At 45.5% G+C, this 16,485-nt stretch overlaps 1 protein-coding gene across 14 annotated transcripts in view; it reads left to right on the top strand.

Moving 5' to 3' along the window:
* Positions 1 to 16,485, top strand: part of TRAK1 (trafficking kinesin protein 1) — a 135,085-nt gene that overhangs the window by 79,697 nt on the left and 38,903 nt on the right. For all 14 annotated transcript variants that reach the window (XM_082192983.1, XM_082192979.1, XM_082192984.1 and 11 more), the window contains one exon: positions 14,890 to 14,966. In XM_082192983.1, coding sequence (XP_082049109.1) covers positions 14,916 to 14,966 — 51 coding nt within the window. In that variant the 5' untranslated portion in view covers positions 14,890 to 14,915. The remainder of the gene's footprint in view (positions 1 to 14,889; positions 14,967 to 16,485) is intronic.

Below are 16,485 nucleotides of genomic sequence, written 5' to 3'. Positions count from 1 at the left end.
GCAGGTTATCTTTGGCAAGAGACAAATCCCAGCACAAATTGAGAGTGTACCACATGCTCCTTAGCGTTTGGGTTCCGTGGTCCCTAAGCAGACAGACACTCCCCTGTGTACCTGGAGTTTGGGAAGAGCGTAAGAGAGGAGACAAGAGAAAATAGCTATATGCTCTGTAGGGGCAAGGAAGAGAAGATGATCCTTCTGAATTCCACCACTCTTCTTCTTAGAGTATCATTTATGAGTTGGGTTTGAGCATGATTTTGGGTTGCCTGACAAGATGTGGTGTTATCTGACATGTTTCTGCCAAGCTCTACGTGCTGCTGTAGTTGTAGCTTTGCACATGTGATGCACACTCTCACATTGTTAGTGGACACTTAACCCTTCGCAGAATGATTCTTATGTCGCTCCGCAACCCGATGATTGTGGGAGTGAACAACGTAAAGGGATCCATAAACTGACAGTAGCAGGAGGCAGCTACTTAGGTGCATTTTCTGGAGCAGTATAGATAACATGGGTAATGGAAGTAGCGAGGAACAAACCTCTGTGCTCCTTGTAGCCCTAACACAGAATGTGTTATGGGCAATACATTGTGACTGCGTTTCTTTCCGCAGCTGTAAAGGAAAGATAGAGTAAGATGATCCTTGGAGCTGGGGTTGAAAGTTCATTACGCAAGGAGCACTAAAAAGTGGTTTCTTTTGAACAGTGCAACATATGGCATGGGAAGAATAGATTACTCCCGAGACAGGCTGCTAATGTTTGTAAGCCAGTGATTCTCATTTCAGTAAACATTTGGTGAATCTCAATCCCTGCTACTGCCTTACTCGCACATGGTAAATCAGGTTTTCTTTTTCTCTTTCTTTCTTGTTTCCATAAGGAAGTGCTATAAAAAAATGTACTGCATTCATTCTGCTTATAAGGTGTAAACCCCCCCCAATCAAATCAATATAGTGTTGTGTGTAGCTGTGTTGCATAGCAATATTGTGATAATCTTGGGAATGCAAATGTTCCAGTGCAAAATAATTTTGCTTGTCTCTGTGTTAAATAGGTTGCGTTTTAATGGCCTTGCCCACTACCAGCCATGCTCATTGCTATGCAAAGGGCAAAAAAGCACGCAAGCTTAAAAAAAAGAAGAAGAAAAGTTTACCAGGGCTCTAACAGTTCCACAAAAGCTGGGGGAAAGGAAGAGCAAATCAAACAGCACAAAAGCCTCTTTAACAAAGATCCATTGTTAAGAAGCATATAGTCGGAAACCACCCTCTACCTTCTGAGTCAGAGTAGGCCCATTAAAGTAAATGGACTTAAGTCAACCATGCCGGACTTGAGTTCATTGATTCCACTGGGGCTACGCAGAGTATGACTTGGTCAGAAACTACCCAGACTCTTAAAAAGAAGGCACATAAATGTTCTCAGTGGAAAGGGCCACGAACAATTTCTACCCAGTTTCATGAGCTACTAGAGTTCTTTTAACAAGTGCTGAGGCAGAGGGGGCCAACGTTTGAAAAGGAAGACTCCTGTATCTTTAATAGTTATTTAAATACCAAAGCTCAATCCAGATAAAACTGAAGCACTGTTAGTGGGTGGTTCCCTTGGCTGGTTGGCTGGAGGGCTTCCTGGTCTTGATGGGCGTACACTCCCTCTGAAGGAGTGGGTACAAAGCCTGGGGGTACATCTGGGTCCCTTCCTGTCTCCAGAGGCTGAGGTGGCGTCAGTAAGCACAGAATGCCTTCCATAAGCTGCGGCTAGTTGGCCCAGCTGTGCCCCTATCTGGACAGGGAAAGCCTAACTTCTGTCGTCTATACTCTGGTAACCTCTAGGTTAGATTACTGCAACACGTGATACGTAGGGCTGCCTCTGAAGATGGTTTGGAAACTTCAGCTGGTGCAGAATTCAGCGGCCAGGTGGCTCACCGGGGCAAGTCTGTTTAAGCACATAACACCGACCCTGGCCCAACAGCACAGGCTGCAAATTACTTTCCTGGCCCAGTTCAAAGGGCTGGTTTTGACCTATAGAGCCTCAAATGGCTCAGGACCACAATACCTCAAGGATACCTCTCCCCATATGAACCAACCCAGACTCTGCAATCATCAACTGAGGTTCTTCTTCATGTGCCTCCTCCGTGAGATGTTCAGGGGGTGACAGTGTGAGAACGGGCCTTTTCTGCAGTGGCTCCCCATTTTGGAATGCTCTCCCAGGGAAGCTCGCCTGGTGCCTTCCTTGCATCTCTTTAGGTGCCAGTCAAAAACATTCCTCTTCTCCCAGGCATTTGGCCAGTTAAACAATCTATGGCCTTTTAAACCATGCCGGAGGGTATTACTTTGTTCTTAAGTTATGTATTGGGGCTGCAGTAGAATAATCATGTTCTATGTCAGTGATGAATTGGCACAATTTACCTCGGAGAGGTAAACTTTTATTAAAAGTTAGGAAGTAAACAACAAAATGAGAGCAAAGTTTGGTGCTCTTGCTTTAGGTGTGTGCAAAAGGAATTGCAACTCTAAGCAAAGAATGTATTTCTTGCCTTCATAGATGCGAAGTCATCAGTTCCATCAGCATAATTTATTAGCTTTGCGACTGCATTCTCCAGCGAAAGCATGATAGCATGGTTTGCTGACCGCAGGTAGTTCTTAATAATCTTAAGGTTACTGAAAGTGTGTTCCCCAGATGCAACAGAAACTGGCAAGACAAGGGGCATCTTCAAGCAAATGCATGTCTGAGGGAACACAACTTCTCTCCTAAGTACTTGCTTCAGATTCCAAACTGGTTCTGGCAGAACAGCTCTCTCCTGGGGCTCTCTCCGTATCTCATAGCTGTTCTGTGGATTTGTTTATGTATTTATATACTGACAGGGCTGGCAACGTACTGGTGGCCTGATGAGGCAGGCCCTTTCTCGCTCTCCTTCATGCATGCACACACACACACACACACACACACACAGACACACACACAAACACACAGAGAGAGGGGGGTAGATTGATCACTGGGACTGCAAAGGATTTTGGCAAGTGGGCAGAGTAGCCAATTTGTCAGTCATGTGATGTCATAGTTGTGTCATGTGATAGGTGGATGGCGCCACTCACCTGGCAAAGTTTGCCCTACCTTGATAAAAATCTGGTCCCCAGTGCCAAAATAGTTCCCCACTCCTTTAATTCACCTAAGGCACTTGCTAGCTTGATTCTGTTTCACACAGTAGCTACTGCTGCAGGCCATCCTACCAAGCCAGTCCAAGCCAACAGAATTTACAACACCAATTTACCAAGTAAGAATAATAGGAAACAAACATGTAAATGCTAGCTTATGCAGAGAAGGGGGCTAGTTTAAGGCCTCATTCTTTTCAACTTAAAAGTCCAGTGTGAGATACTCACTGAACTCATTAAAGATGTGCAGTTCAGAGTTTAATTTATGCTTGTTTTAATGGGAATATAAATTAGTGAGGGGATTTCAGAGGTATGTTGAAGTAGCATGCCTCTGCTTTCAAAAGCAGGCCTTTGGGGTTTTGTTTTTTTTAGCTCTCTTGTTCATATTTGGTTCTCTGGGGCTTCTTATTTTAATTCGTTATCTCCTTACCCCTTCATTCTTTGTCCCTTTTCCCTTAGATTAAATATGTTCTCTGCAAAAGCATATTGCTATCCATCTCATCCTACCCTGCCCCCTCAGCAAGCAATTAGCTTGTGTATTCAGCCCATTTTCTTTTGCGATCCTTATGCAGAGACACCCACTTCCTACAAACTCTCCTGCCTGCCCGAATTCAGCCACATGTACCTCCTGTCCCACCCAACCTCACACCAGTTCCCACTTGACTCAAGACTTCTCTCTCCGGCATGCTGCCCTTTCTTTGAGGGGGTGCAATACACTGGAAACGGCTGTTTTTTGCCTGCTTCTTTGTGCGTATCCGATGACATCTCCGGTAGGATAGGAAAACAAAAGGGACAACTACACTAGGGTGTGCTGAGATTAAGGGAAGTGGGAGAGAAATTATCACACTTTCCCTAGTACAGATAGATCACTGTGCCTTTTCTATGGTTTTGAGGTCTACTAAACCTGGGGACTTTTTAAGAAGCAGAGACATCACCTTGCCAACAAAGGTCCGTATAGTAAAAGCTATGGTTTTCCCAGTAGTGATGTATGGAAGTGAGAGCTGGACCATAAAGAAGGCTGATCGCCAAAGAATTGATGCTTTTGAATTATGGTGATGGAGGAGACTCTTGAGAGTCCCATGGACTGCAAGAAAATCAAACCTATCCATTCTGAAGGAAATCAGCCCTGAGTGCTCACTGGAAGGACAGATCCTGAAGCTGAGGCTCCAATACTTTGGCCACCTCATGAGAAGAGAAGACTCCCTGGAAAAGACCCTGGTGTTGGGAAAGATGGAGGGCACAAGGAGAAGGGGACGACAGAGGACGAGATGGTTGGACAGTGTTCTCGAAGCTACAAACATGAGTCTGACCAAACTGCGGGAGGCAGTGGAAGACAGGAGTGCCTGGCGTGCTCTGGTCCAGGGGGTCACAAAGAGTCGGACACGACTAAACGAATAACAACAACAAACCTGGGGAGGCACGCTCAGTTGCCGAAGGAGGGGGGTGTACTCTGCTTTCTTTTCACAAGCTTCCCTTTGATTTGTATGTTAAGGAACTCCATAAGTGAACATTGCCCTGCCCCACCTTCTTGTCACTTGTTGGTACCTGCCAACCAATGTGACTTTTCTTTTTGCCGTAAGCCCACAATCTGTTTCAGTGGGGGAGAAACCATTATTTTTGAAGAGATTCTTCCAAAGACTGCCACAAGTGATGGAAGCCAATATTCCAGATGTGCTGGGGAAGCGTGACAACTGTAGGGTAAAATCATCTAGTAAAATAATAAGAATAAGAATAATACCACCACCAATAACTTAATTTATTCTTAAAGAATTTCAGTAAGGTGTTCATTGAGCTCTTTTTGATAACTAAACAAGCTATTGCTCCATCTTTACACCTGGTGCTTTTGGAAACAGAATGGGACTTGAAAAGTAAACAACTTTATTTCTCATCTCTTAACAGCAGCCTGAGGCTTCATTGTCAAATCCTGGAAGACTTTCAGTCTTAACAATTTGGATTGCTGGTACTCCAGGGTTTGGCAAATAGCCCTTCTTGAAAATATATCTCATAAATTAAAAAATATCTGAAGTGGAGAGCTCTAGTGTCCTTTTTTTTTGTTTTGCTGTCCTGCATTATTTTATTTATTATGCAGTTTGCTCATATATGCAAATGTCTGGCTCATCTAAGACTTTCTAGAACCTTCATCCAGAATAATGATGGCACTCACAGGTGGGGAATACTTATTTGCACATATCTTGGTTATTTGTAAAAGGAATCTTTGTATGAGTCAATTCTTTATTATTCTTTGGAGCTGCCCTGTATCGTTGTACTTTTGCCCTTGCAGTCTGTGACACTTTATGGTTTACATTTTTATTTTACATTTTTTCTTCTTTGTGGGTTGTTGTTTTTTTAAACAAAATCAGTAAAATATTAAACGTGTGTGGTGGCAGTGGGGGAATGATAATATGACCAAGAACTGAATGCATACTTGAAGAATTTCAGTCATTTCCCTTCTTGACTTAAATGCATTTTCTGACTTAGTTTGAACTGTAGTTTCAAACTGTAAACGCAGTACGTGTCAAGTGTCACGTTGGGAGCTGTACTTTATATCGTACAAAGGGCAAATCTCCTGGCCAAATTGCTTGTTCTAATATTTCTCATGTAATTCTTATCTCTCTGTTAAGCCTTGTCTGTGGAGATTTGATAAACAAGCTGCCCGTTCAGAGATGGGTGATTATTTATTGGCAACCATGCCAGAGTTAGAACAGCAATGCTTGTTTGGCACCTCACTGTTTTGCTTTGTGGCTTTTAAAATTCTGTTTGATTACTTCTTTTTTTTAGTTAAATGACCAACTTAAAGGCAGGAACATCGCTAGGTACTTTAAAAACTCAGGGTACATTTGTACATGCTTAGTTAGATGCTTATGTTCGAATTTAAACCAAACTCCAGGCAAATGTAGGTTTTTGCTGCAAGGCTGACTGAGGTTTTTAGGTGCTAACAGGGCTTTCTACATTGCAGGTGGGGTAGAAGGCCAAATCTACATAGAATCTGTTGGCAGGGATGACTGCTGCTTTTATATACATATTCAAAGTAAAAACGGGTTTTTTTTCAACATCTGACATCTCCCTCTCTCACTCCTGCAACCCCCCCAATCCATCTATTGCATGTACCCATTAAACACATGTTAACTGGCAACCACAGATCAAAACAACGGGAAAGCAAGAAAATGCACTATATGTTGACTAGATACCTCAAAAAAGTTAGTCAGCCCACACTTGGTGTGTGTTACATCATAAAGGAATTAAGCACGTGGAAGTCTATGCAGAAACCATCTGCCTATTTTACGGATGAAAACTCAACACTTGTGTTTGAGAACGGAGAAATGTAAAAATATTCTTTTAAAAGCCTGGGGGATTTTTTTACACAAACAGCCTTCTCGCTTTCTGAATGCCAGATGGTAGGAACAAACAACGGGCGTGCTGTTATTCTTAAGTCCCACTTGTAAACTTACTGGGTTTTATTTATGACATTTTTATCTTGCCCATTCGCCAAGGAGTTCAGGGCAATGATCATGGTTTGCACATGTTATAACAACAACAACAACAACAACAACAATTTATTATTTATACCCCGCCCATCTGGCTGGGCCTCCCCAGCCACTCTGGGCGGCTTCCAAAGAAAACAAAAATACAATAAAATATCAAACGTTAAAAACTTCCCTGAACAGGGCTGCCTTAAGATGTCTCCTGAATGTCAGGTAGTTGTTTATCGCTTTGACATCTGCTGGAAGGGCGTTCCACAGGGCGGGCGCCACTACCGAGAAGGCCCTCTGTCTGGTTCCCTGTAGCTTTGCTTCTCGCAATGAGGGAACCGCCAGAAGGCCCTCGGTGCTGGACCTCAGCGTCTGGACAGAACGATGGGGGTGGAGACGCTCCTTCAGGTATACTGGACTGAGGCCGTTTAGGGCTTTAAAGGTCAGCACCAACACTTTGAATTGTGCTCAGAAACGTACTGGGAGCCAATGTAGGTCTTTCAAGACCGGTGTTATATGGTCTCGGCGGCCGCCCCCAGTCACCAGTCTAGCTGCTGCATTCTGGATTAGTTGTAGTTTCCGAGTCACCTTCAAAGGTAGCCCCACGTAGAGCGCATTGCAGTAGTCCAAGCGGGAGATAACCAGAGCATGCACCACTCTGGCGAGACAGTCTGTGGGCAGGTAGGGTCTCAGCCTGCGTACCAGATGGAGCTGGTAAACAGCTGCCCTGGACACAGATTTGACCTGTGCCTCCATGGACAGCTGTGAGTCCAAAATGTTAATTTCATAGAGCAACCCTGATGAGGTAGTTAATGCCAGAAACCAGGACACGCATCTTCCCAGCCCCACTCCTGTGTGGGTCACGTGACCCACATGAGATCACGGAGCAGAAGCGCATGTTTTGGGGCAAGATGCAGAAGATCACGGAGCCAGAAAATGCTCTTGTGATCTCGTACAAGGTCAAGATCTTGCATGTTTTTGGACACCGTGCTGAAAACACAGCGCCCCAAACTGGGATGTCTCACTTAAAGCAGGACAGTTGCGGGGTATATGCAAGGGCACTTTGTAAGCCTCAAGGCCACATAAGCACCCTCAGCCCATCACCCCCATGGCTGTCTATGGTCGCTCTGCTCCCACCTGTCCATAGCCTAGCAAGCATGAATGGGAAGGACTTCCTTTATATTTCTCTTCCCTTACTTTCGCTTGCAGGGTGGCTATGCTGCAAAGCATAGCCCTGGTGGGACCCCAGCAACCTGCCACCTTAATTTTGTTAAGGGAAGGGCCAGGAGATCTAGGGTCCAGTGCAAAAAAGTGGGCTGTCCTCTGAACAGCCCCATAACAATGTTCCTGCTTAATGGCACCAACACACACACACACACACACACACACACACACACACGACTCATGCAATTCTTTTTATTGTTTTCAAGCCCTCCTGTTTCTGGCAGACTGAGATCACCAATCATGAAGCATGATATCTAATCTTGGGGCCTCCCTAAATGCAAACTATTGAAGCAGAAATTGCAGTAGCAGCGTTATTTTAAGATTGGGAAGCAAATGAAAACAACTACAGTGTTTTTAAAAAGTTGTTCTTTATTGTGATGAGCCTTTACAAACTGTGTAATTTGTGTTAAGCATGAAGGTTTTTTTGTTTTTTAAAGAACTTCTGATGATGCTGCTGGATATTGAGGGAGAAGGAATAGCATCTATCTTATTGACTCTTAGGACAGTTTTTTCTAATATTTTGGCAGAAATTAGGGTGGCTGTTATTCCAGTGGCAATTTAATATTGTACCCTTAATTTCCCGTTACTGTATCAGCTTATACTTAAAGCACTTGATAGTAAAGTTTTCCTTAACTGACAGCGGTGGTAGGTGCTAAAGTTTGGTGTATTCTAAAGGCTTGATGCTTACTGCAGAGCTAGCAACATTGGAACAACTCCGTGTATCTGAAGAGTATTTGTTAGCACATAAGAGTCAGCAAGCCAAAACAGATTTGCCTGGGACAGATTTCTGGCATTTTATGGTTGCCAAACACCTTTCAGGGATGTGTGGAATTGTAAATTGTATTGGTCAGTAGCTGATTAAATTGTTTTCTGATCACCAAGACTGCTGTAAAGCAAGCAGTTGTTTGAACTGAAATTATCTTTTACAAAGTTTCAGTTAATGTTGGGGTGCGAAAACAAAGATCAGTGATGTTTACACTTTAATGCATTAAATACAAATTAAATTCAAATTAGTTGAGCCTCATAAAGGGGTGGGGGAAATGGTGATTAGTGCTGGGCTATGTTGGGTTTTCAACATCATGATGTTGAGAGCCAGTGTGGTGCAGTGGTTAAGAGCGGTAGTCTTGTAATCTGGGGAACCGGGTTCGCATCTCTGCTCCTCCACATGCAGCTGCTGGGTGACCTTGGGCCAGTCACACTTCTTTGAAGTCTCTCAGCCCCACTCACCTCACAAAGTGTTTGTTGTGGGGAAAGGAGAATGTTAGCCGCTTTGAAACTCCTTAAAGGGAGTGAAAGGTGGGATATCAAATCCAAACTCTTCTTCTTCTTTTTCTTCTTCTTCTTCTTCTTCTTCTTCTTCTTCTTCTTCTTCTTCTTCTGATGTATCGCCAGCCAAACATTGTCGTTTGGTGATATACTGTGATGTTGAAAAAAGCTGCATTGGACCCAGCCAGTGAGATGCCAAGTAAAACTGCCACAGTTCTCATCATGTGAGCTGAGGTGCTTTCACCCCAGTGCCTTGCAGGCTGTGGCCAATACAGTTGGCCCCAGCCTGCTGCTCAGCTGGGTGTGTGTGTGTGTGGAAAGGCTGCTGCCCCCAGCTGAGCGAGACCTGAGGCCCCTTGGACAGGCTCCGCTGGGGGCAGGAGAGCTCCTGCTCCCAGCAGAGCCGGCCCCGTGTCCCCTGCTGCTTGGGCTGGAGCAGCAAGGACCTTGGGACTCCTTGACCAAGCTCCCTCTGCCTTTGCTGGCATGGGGGGCGGGCGAGCTGTCCTTCCCCTCTTGCCCCCAGCTCCCCAAAGATGGACCAAGCGGCAGTAGCCAAGTGCAAGGGACCTGTCAGGCTCTGTGCGTTTGATGGCCTTTGCGCCATCATTTTCCTCCGGTGGGGGGTTGTTCACCCCAGGAGGTATGATGCAGCCCGCCACCCTCCCACGTGAAGTCTGCAACGTGAAGTTCTGGGCCCGCCAGTAGCATCAAAGAGCTCCTACAATGCCTGGCTGCCTTCCACCAGGAGTGTGGGCTCCATCAGGACTGTCTTAAGCGTATCCGGCGCCGTGGTGCAAATATCTCTCCAGTGCCTGACGGCCCACCATTTCCCAGTGTTGTCAACCTTTTTTAAGGGGGGGGGGACTTGGGTCCGGCTCGTTTGCATCACGTGGTCCAACGCACGCTCGGTGCTACACGTAAGAGGTGCCCGAATCGCAGCCCAGATGGCCTCCTGCGAAGCCTCCCTCTAAGCGCCCAGTGCCCCTTACCTGCCCCCATCTGGGGGAGTCTGCGCCACAGGAGGGCCGGCAAGCAGATCAGGTGGCTTGCCGGCTGTGCCATCTTTGCTCGGCACCGGGATCGCACAGGGCACTTCCCTGCTCCACTCGCAGACTCCCCAGGGAGGCGTGCAGGCAGCGACACGGCCAGAGAGGGGCACCCTGCGCCCACCCCCAGTCGCGCCCATTAGGTGCTCCAGCAGGAGGGGACACGAAGGGGCTTCCCTGAGCCGGATGCAGCACACTCCAATGGGTGGCTGAGAGGAGAGGAACGGGCTGCCCCAGAGCGGGGAAGGGAGCGCGCCCTGACTCTGTTTCCCGGACACTCAGCCTGTGCCCCGGTGCCTCGCGCCACTAACATCTCTGGGTAAGACGCCCCTGGGCTCTATCTTTCTGGGACAAAAGACACAGCCCACGCTCCCAGAGAAGGCAGCCAGGCGGGGTCTCCAGCTGAGCAGCCCCATTCTCGCTCCTACTCGTGTGCAATCAGGAGCAGGGTCGGAACTCTCTCAGCTGGGGAGGGGTAGCGCTTTAACAGAGCCCCCATCCCACCACTGGCTTGTGGAAGCCGGTGGCGGGTCAGGGGCTCCGTAAAACTGCTTGGCTGAGGCAAGGGCAGCTGTGCACTCCTCAGTCAAGCAGTTTAAAGAAGCTGAGGAAGGAACAAGCTGTATTGGCTCCCCAATTCAGCTTACTTCTCCCTCTGCCGGGGCAGAGTGCAATGGCGGTTTTACCAGCAGTATATCGCTGGTGAAACCGTTGCCACTTGAGTCCCTCTGCTTCCAGTTTCCACCGGGTTTGTTTCTCCCTCAGCACGCTGGAGGCAGAAGGACTCTAGAGCGGTGATGGTTTCACCAGTGATATACCGCTGAGTGAAGCTGTCATCGCGGTCTGCGCCCACATATTGATATATCGCCCAGGCCTAACAGTGATGCAAATGAAATATTTCAGTTGCACTCTTCCTAACACATTGAGGTTCTAGTAACATGTCTCCAGAAGACCAAAGAGCACTGAAGGTGTTTTCATTTAGACTGCAGTCCTATAGCCGCTTACTTGGGAGCTATCCTCAACTTATTTCTTAGCAGGAATGTATAATATGGTAATAATAATAATAATAATAATAATAATAATAATAATAATAATAATAATAATAATTTATTTGTACCCCGCCCATCTGGCTGGGTTTCCCCAGCCACTCTGGGCGGCTTCCATAGAAGCCAAAAAAACACTAAAATATCATACATTAAAAACTTCCCTGAACAGGGCTGTCTTAAGATGTCTTCTGAATATCAGGTAGTTGTTTATCGTTTTGACATCTGATGGGAGGGCGTTCCACAGGGCGGGCGCCACTACCGAAAAGGCCCTCTGCCTGGTTCCCTGTAGTTTTGCTTCTCGCAATGAGGGAACCGCCAGAAGGCCCTCGGCGCTGGACCTCAGCGTCCGGGCAGAACGATGGGGGTGGAGATGCTCCTTCAGGTATACTGGTAACACCTGTTAAGCTGGTGTGGGGTATTAATAATGATAATAATGCCATTATTTATACCCCAGCCACTCTCATCCTCTGCAAATGGTAATTTATTATCAAGTGCTATTCCACTAAGGATTGTTATACGTGTGGACTGTGGCTTAAGAGAACATTTTCGTGACCAGTCTAGTAGTTTGTTACTCCTACTTGTCCCTGACCACTTGAAATGTCTTCAGGCCGAAGCTGCCAACCTGTACCCAGCCAGATGTGGTTGGCCTATAACCATGCTGGCTAGAGGTTCTGGGAGTTAGGAGGCTGCCCACATCTTCCCGCAGGTTAGCCACCCATATCTTAAGTGGTGATTCACTGACGGAGGAAATTCAGTGCCAGTGGCGTGCTCGCATTATAGCTGCTGACAAATGGGGTCCCAAGGCATTTTGTTGTTTTCCCAAGCTAAAAATGGCAAAAGTTCATGTCCGTAGAGGAAAGCACTGCCTGTATTGATTTTAATTTTTGTTGACACATTTGTAGCCTTTGATCTTCTTTTTTTAGACAAATACAGAGAACAGCATGACCACCTGGGTCACACTGCCAGCTGTACAGAGCAAGAGAATCATGCACACAAGTCATTCTTAGCAGATATTTGGGAAGCCCCGGACACAGCCCAGAAGCAGTTTCTATCCTTTCATGTCATTATGGCTTTTATTTTAAAATACTTTTAAACTCTTCACAATGCTTGGCTAGCCATATTAGAAATCCAATCACCGCCACTGAAGTAGGGGCTGTTTCATTCAAAGATGATCAAAATTCCTACTTGGACATACAGTTCAGTGTTTGAAAAGGGGGGTTTTAAACCCCATGCCAGTTGTCAGACATGGCCATTGCTCACATTGGTTGCATGGAATTTCCTAACATACTGAAAATTCTAATGCAGTTGAAGTAAACTGGAGAACAAGTGGGAAGCTGGACATTTTATGGTACTTGGTTAAGCCTATCTGCACAAAGTATTCTGAGTAAGTGCATACCAAGAATGTAAATGCTTCTTTTTTTAAAAAAAAAAAAAGTTTCTGACACTGCTTTCCTGGTTTCAGTGTTCTTCTTCCCCCTCACCGTTCTTTCCCCCAAATATTTTCAATTACACCTAAAAATAATCATATTTGGATTATCAGCAGCAATTTCTACTTAAATTATTATTATTTATTTATTAAATTTCTGTGCCACCCTTCACCCTAAGATCTCAGGGCAGTTCACTGAATAACAAGGACACAGTCCAGCCGTGGCAGCTAGACTTTTTTTTTATTAGAAATGCCAATGCTTTAATCATTGATAGGCACAACTCAAACAATGACTACAGAAGTGACACTCCCTTGGGCAGCGCAAGGCCATTCGCCTGGGATAAAATGGATAAGCCTTGGTATGTGCTGCTGTTCCTTTTCATGTTTGCATAATGAGTTCTGAAGAAACAGCGCCAGGACGTTCATGTATAAAATGAAATGTCAATAAATAGTGAAGGTCGTGCCACATGGCAACAACCAGAGAAGTGAGGAAAGGCGTGTTCTGTGGCTCACTACTGTATACTGACCGAGACTCCTTCTCTATTGATTTTCATGATCTCTATGCACTTGGCGACAATCTCTGTTGGTGGAAATGAAAGCTAAACAAGCTCTTACCTTTGACTCCCATTGATAAGTCAGGGCCAGTACTTTGGAGAGCCATTGCACGAGCTGTTCCCAACATTTCTGAAAGGCACCAGTAAATCAGCACACTTTAAATCTTGCTTTATTGACGATGCAAAAACAAGGAAGAGAACTTTCGCACGGAACAATAGCAGGACTGCGTTTTGGACCACATACAGTTACAGGCCACCCCAATCTTCGCCGAGCAGTGTACGAGAATTCAGGGGTCTCGGCACTTAACCAGGATTTGTATTTCCTTTAGAGAATCAGGCACAACAGAGGCTATCGTGTCTTTATGATATATGGTTTATTTACACATACAGTGGTACCTCGGGTTAAGAACTTAATTCGTTCTGGAGGACCGTTCTTAACCTGAAACTGTTCTTAACCTGGAGACCACTTTAGCTAATGGGGCCTCCCACCGCTGCGCTGTCGCACAATTTCTGTTCTCATCCTGAAGTAAAGTTCTTAACTCTTAGCTGGGTCTGTAACCTGAAGCGTCTGTAACCTGAGGTATCACTGTATATATAACCTGAAGCTTTTCAATGAAGGATCTCGCAGTAGCAGCACCTCAAAATTCACCAGCTTCCTCCATAGTAGTTTCTCTGCCCCTTCTCTTGCTCTGCAGGGCACATCCCAGCTCAACTGTTCCTCTCTTCTTCCTGGACACAGTACATCACTTCCAACCCCTTTCCCTTTTATCTACAGTGGAAGGGAGGACTCCTGTCATTTGCATTCTAACACTTATTTCCTTTGACACTTTGAACTCCTAATGGTTAATCCCACCCCAGGCAGTCACCTCACAGTAAAGCTTGCCTGATTTCATCAACACTTGTTGATTTGGCTGGGATTACAATGTCCAGTACACAGCCTCGGAAGCTTTTACATCTTCTAAGAACAGAGGCTTAGCAGTGGGTCCATCATTCCCCTTACTAGCTTAAATACACACTTGGGTCTGGCTGCTTCCCCCAAGCAAATTAGCTTTGACGCCCCCAAACCTTAATTAAATTCTGGCACCTTTAAATCTATAGCATTATATACATAAACTCGCCAGCTTGGATCCTAAGATGTTAATTTAAGGAAGCTTATGAAAGGAAAGCTTCCCATTTGCTCCTCATTGCTGTGTCCCCCTCCCTGCCCCAAGCTTCTCCAGAAAGGGGGGGGGGAGTCCTCCTGAACAGTATTTGATGGAGGGTGGGGACTGCTGAAGCCATACAAACAAAAAATGACATGCCAAATTTTGAGTGAATTTCCTCTCCCAAACAGCCCCCTGTCAGTATTCCTTCCATGAACTTCTTTAAGTTAACATATCTTAGGATCCAAGCTGTAGACTTTAGAAAACAAAATTCTGTAAGGAGTCACATGTTGACCTCATTTATATTGCAAGCACTACGTTCAGCTGTATAGAAGGGAGTTGTTATCTTAATTTCAGAGCCCTTTAAATATTTTTGGAAGCAAATGACAGCAATTCTATGCACGCTTGCGACCGATCCTCACTGAACACACTTGGTGAGCATGTGTAGAATGCAGGTACTTATGCTAAGTGATACAGTGATTATTTGATGAAACATTAAATTCTCCCCGTCTTTTATGTTTATATCAAGCACCGCTTTTTAATACAGTGGACAAAAACTGATTCCCCCCCTTTCTTTTTTCTTCCAGTTTTATGTGCTGAAAGAGTGGGCCAGATGACTAAAACATACAATGACATTGATGCTGTTACACGTCTTCTTGAAGAGGCAAGTATGCCATCTTATCATTGAATAATAGTAGCAATATGTGCCTTGGGGAATGTGTGTCATCTTCAGAAACTATTACTTTCAGCCTTGTTAATTGAGCCTTTTTCACCCATTGCATTTATATATGTAGGGGACAGCAGAATTCTGCTGCTCATTGCACCCTTGCTGGCCATGATTCCTCCCCCGGTGTCATGTACTGGGTGATGCCAGAGGGTCTTCAGTGAATTGGGTAGGGAAGTATATTAACACCAACTAAAGCAACTAGGCGGAATGTTTGCAACAGCAAACGTGGCATTTATTTCACTGAGACCGAATGGAAATTGGTAATACCCTGCTGCCATCAGTATTGAAACCATGGGAGACTTCAGTGTATATCAATCTAGCGGGGAGGTTGAAATATGGAACTATAAAGCTGATTGAGTGGCGTTTTGAAAATTACTATTACCATCGTCGTCTGTGCCAGGATGACAGCCCACCTTTACAATATGCAAAGGTTCCATCCAGTGATATCTCCCCCATCTTTAAGTCCAAGGTGAAGGAACAGTGGCAAGAGCAAGCTCTGTAGGAAGGGCAGACCAGCAACAGTGCTGCTTATCTTACATAGCAAAACACAGCAACAGTTATACGGCTTCTTACATGGTAATTGCTGCAGAGCCTCCACCCCCAGATGATGACATGCCTTCCATTTTACCACAGTTCTTCCAGGTCGTTCAGTCTCCTTGGCATGATCATTTTCTTCTTGTTGCATTTAGTCACTGTATTGTATTCCACTCCCACAGGATTTAACTGGATAGGTGTTATTCATTATCTCTTAGCCTCAATTTTACACCTATGGTGCTGGGATGATTACCAGCCTATTTCACAGGGCACTGGTAAGTATTGCCGCCTCTCCAGCTCTTTTTGGACTACAACTCCCATCATGCCTAGCTAGTAGGACTAGTGGTTAGGAGGTTAAGGGGTGATATGATAGCCATGTTCAAATATATAAAAGGATGTCACATAGAGGAGGGAGAAAGGTTGTTTTCTGCTGCTCCAGAGAAGCGGACACGGAGCAATGGATCCAAACTACAAGAAAGAAGATTCCACCTAAACATTAGGAAGAACTTCCTGACAGTAAGAGCTGTTCGACAGTGGAATTTGCTGCCAAGGAGTGTGGTGGAGTCTCCTCCTTTGGAGGTCTTTAAGCAGAGGCTTGACAACCATATGTCAGGAGTGCTCTGATGTTGTTTCCTGCTTGGCAGGGGGTTGGACTCGATGGCCCTTGTGGTCTCTTCCAAATCTATGATTCTATGGTTAGGGATGATGGGAGTTGTAGTCCGGAAACAGCTGGAGACCCAAGTTTGGGAAACCCTGAGTCAGGCATCCCCAAACTGGGCCCTCCAACCTGTTTCGGACTACAACTCCCATCATCCCTAGCTAAAAGGACCAGTGGTCAGGGATGATGGGAATTGTAGTCTCAAAACAGTTGGAGGACCGAGTTTGGGGGTGCCTGCCCTGAGTAGATGACACACACTGACCA

Source organism: Podarcis vaucheri (assembly GCF_965113315.1).
Source record: "Podarcis vaucheri genome assembly, chromosome: 12".
Taxonomy (NCBI): Eukaryota; Metazoa; Chordata; class Lepidosauria; order Squamata; family Lacertidae; genus Podarcis; species Podarcis vaucheri.
This window is presented reverse-complemented; position numbering and strand designations above follow the sequence as displayed.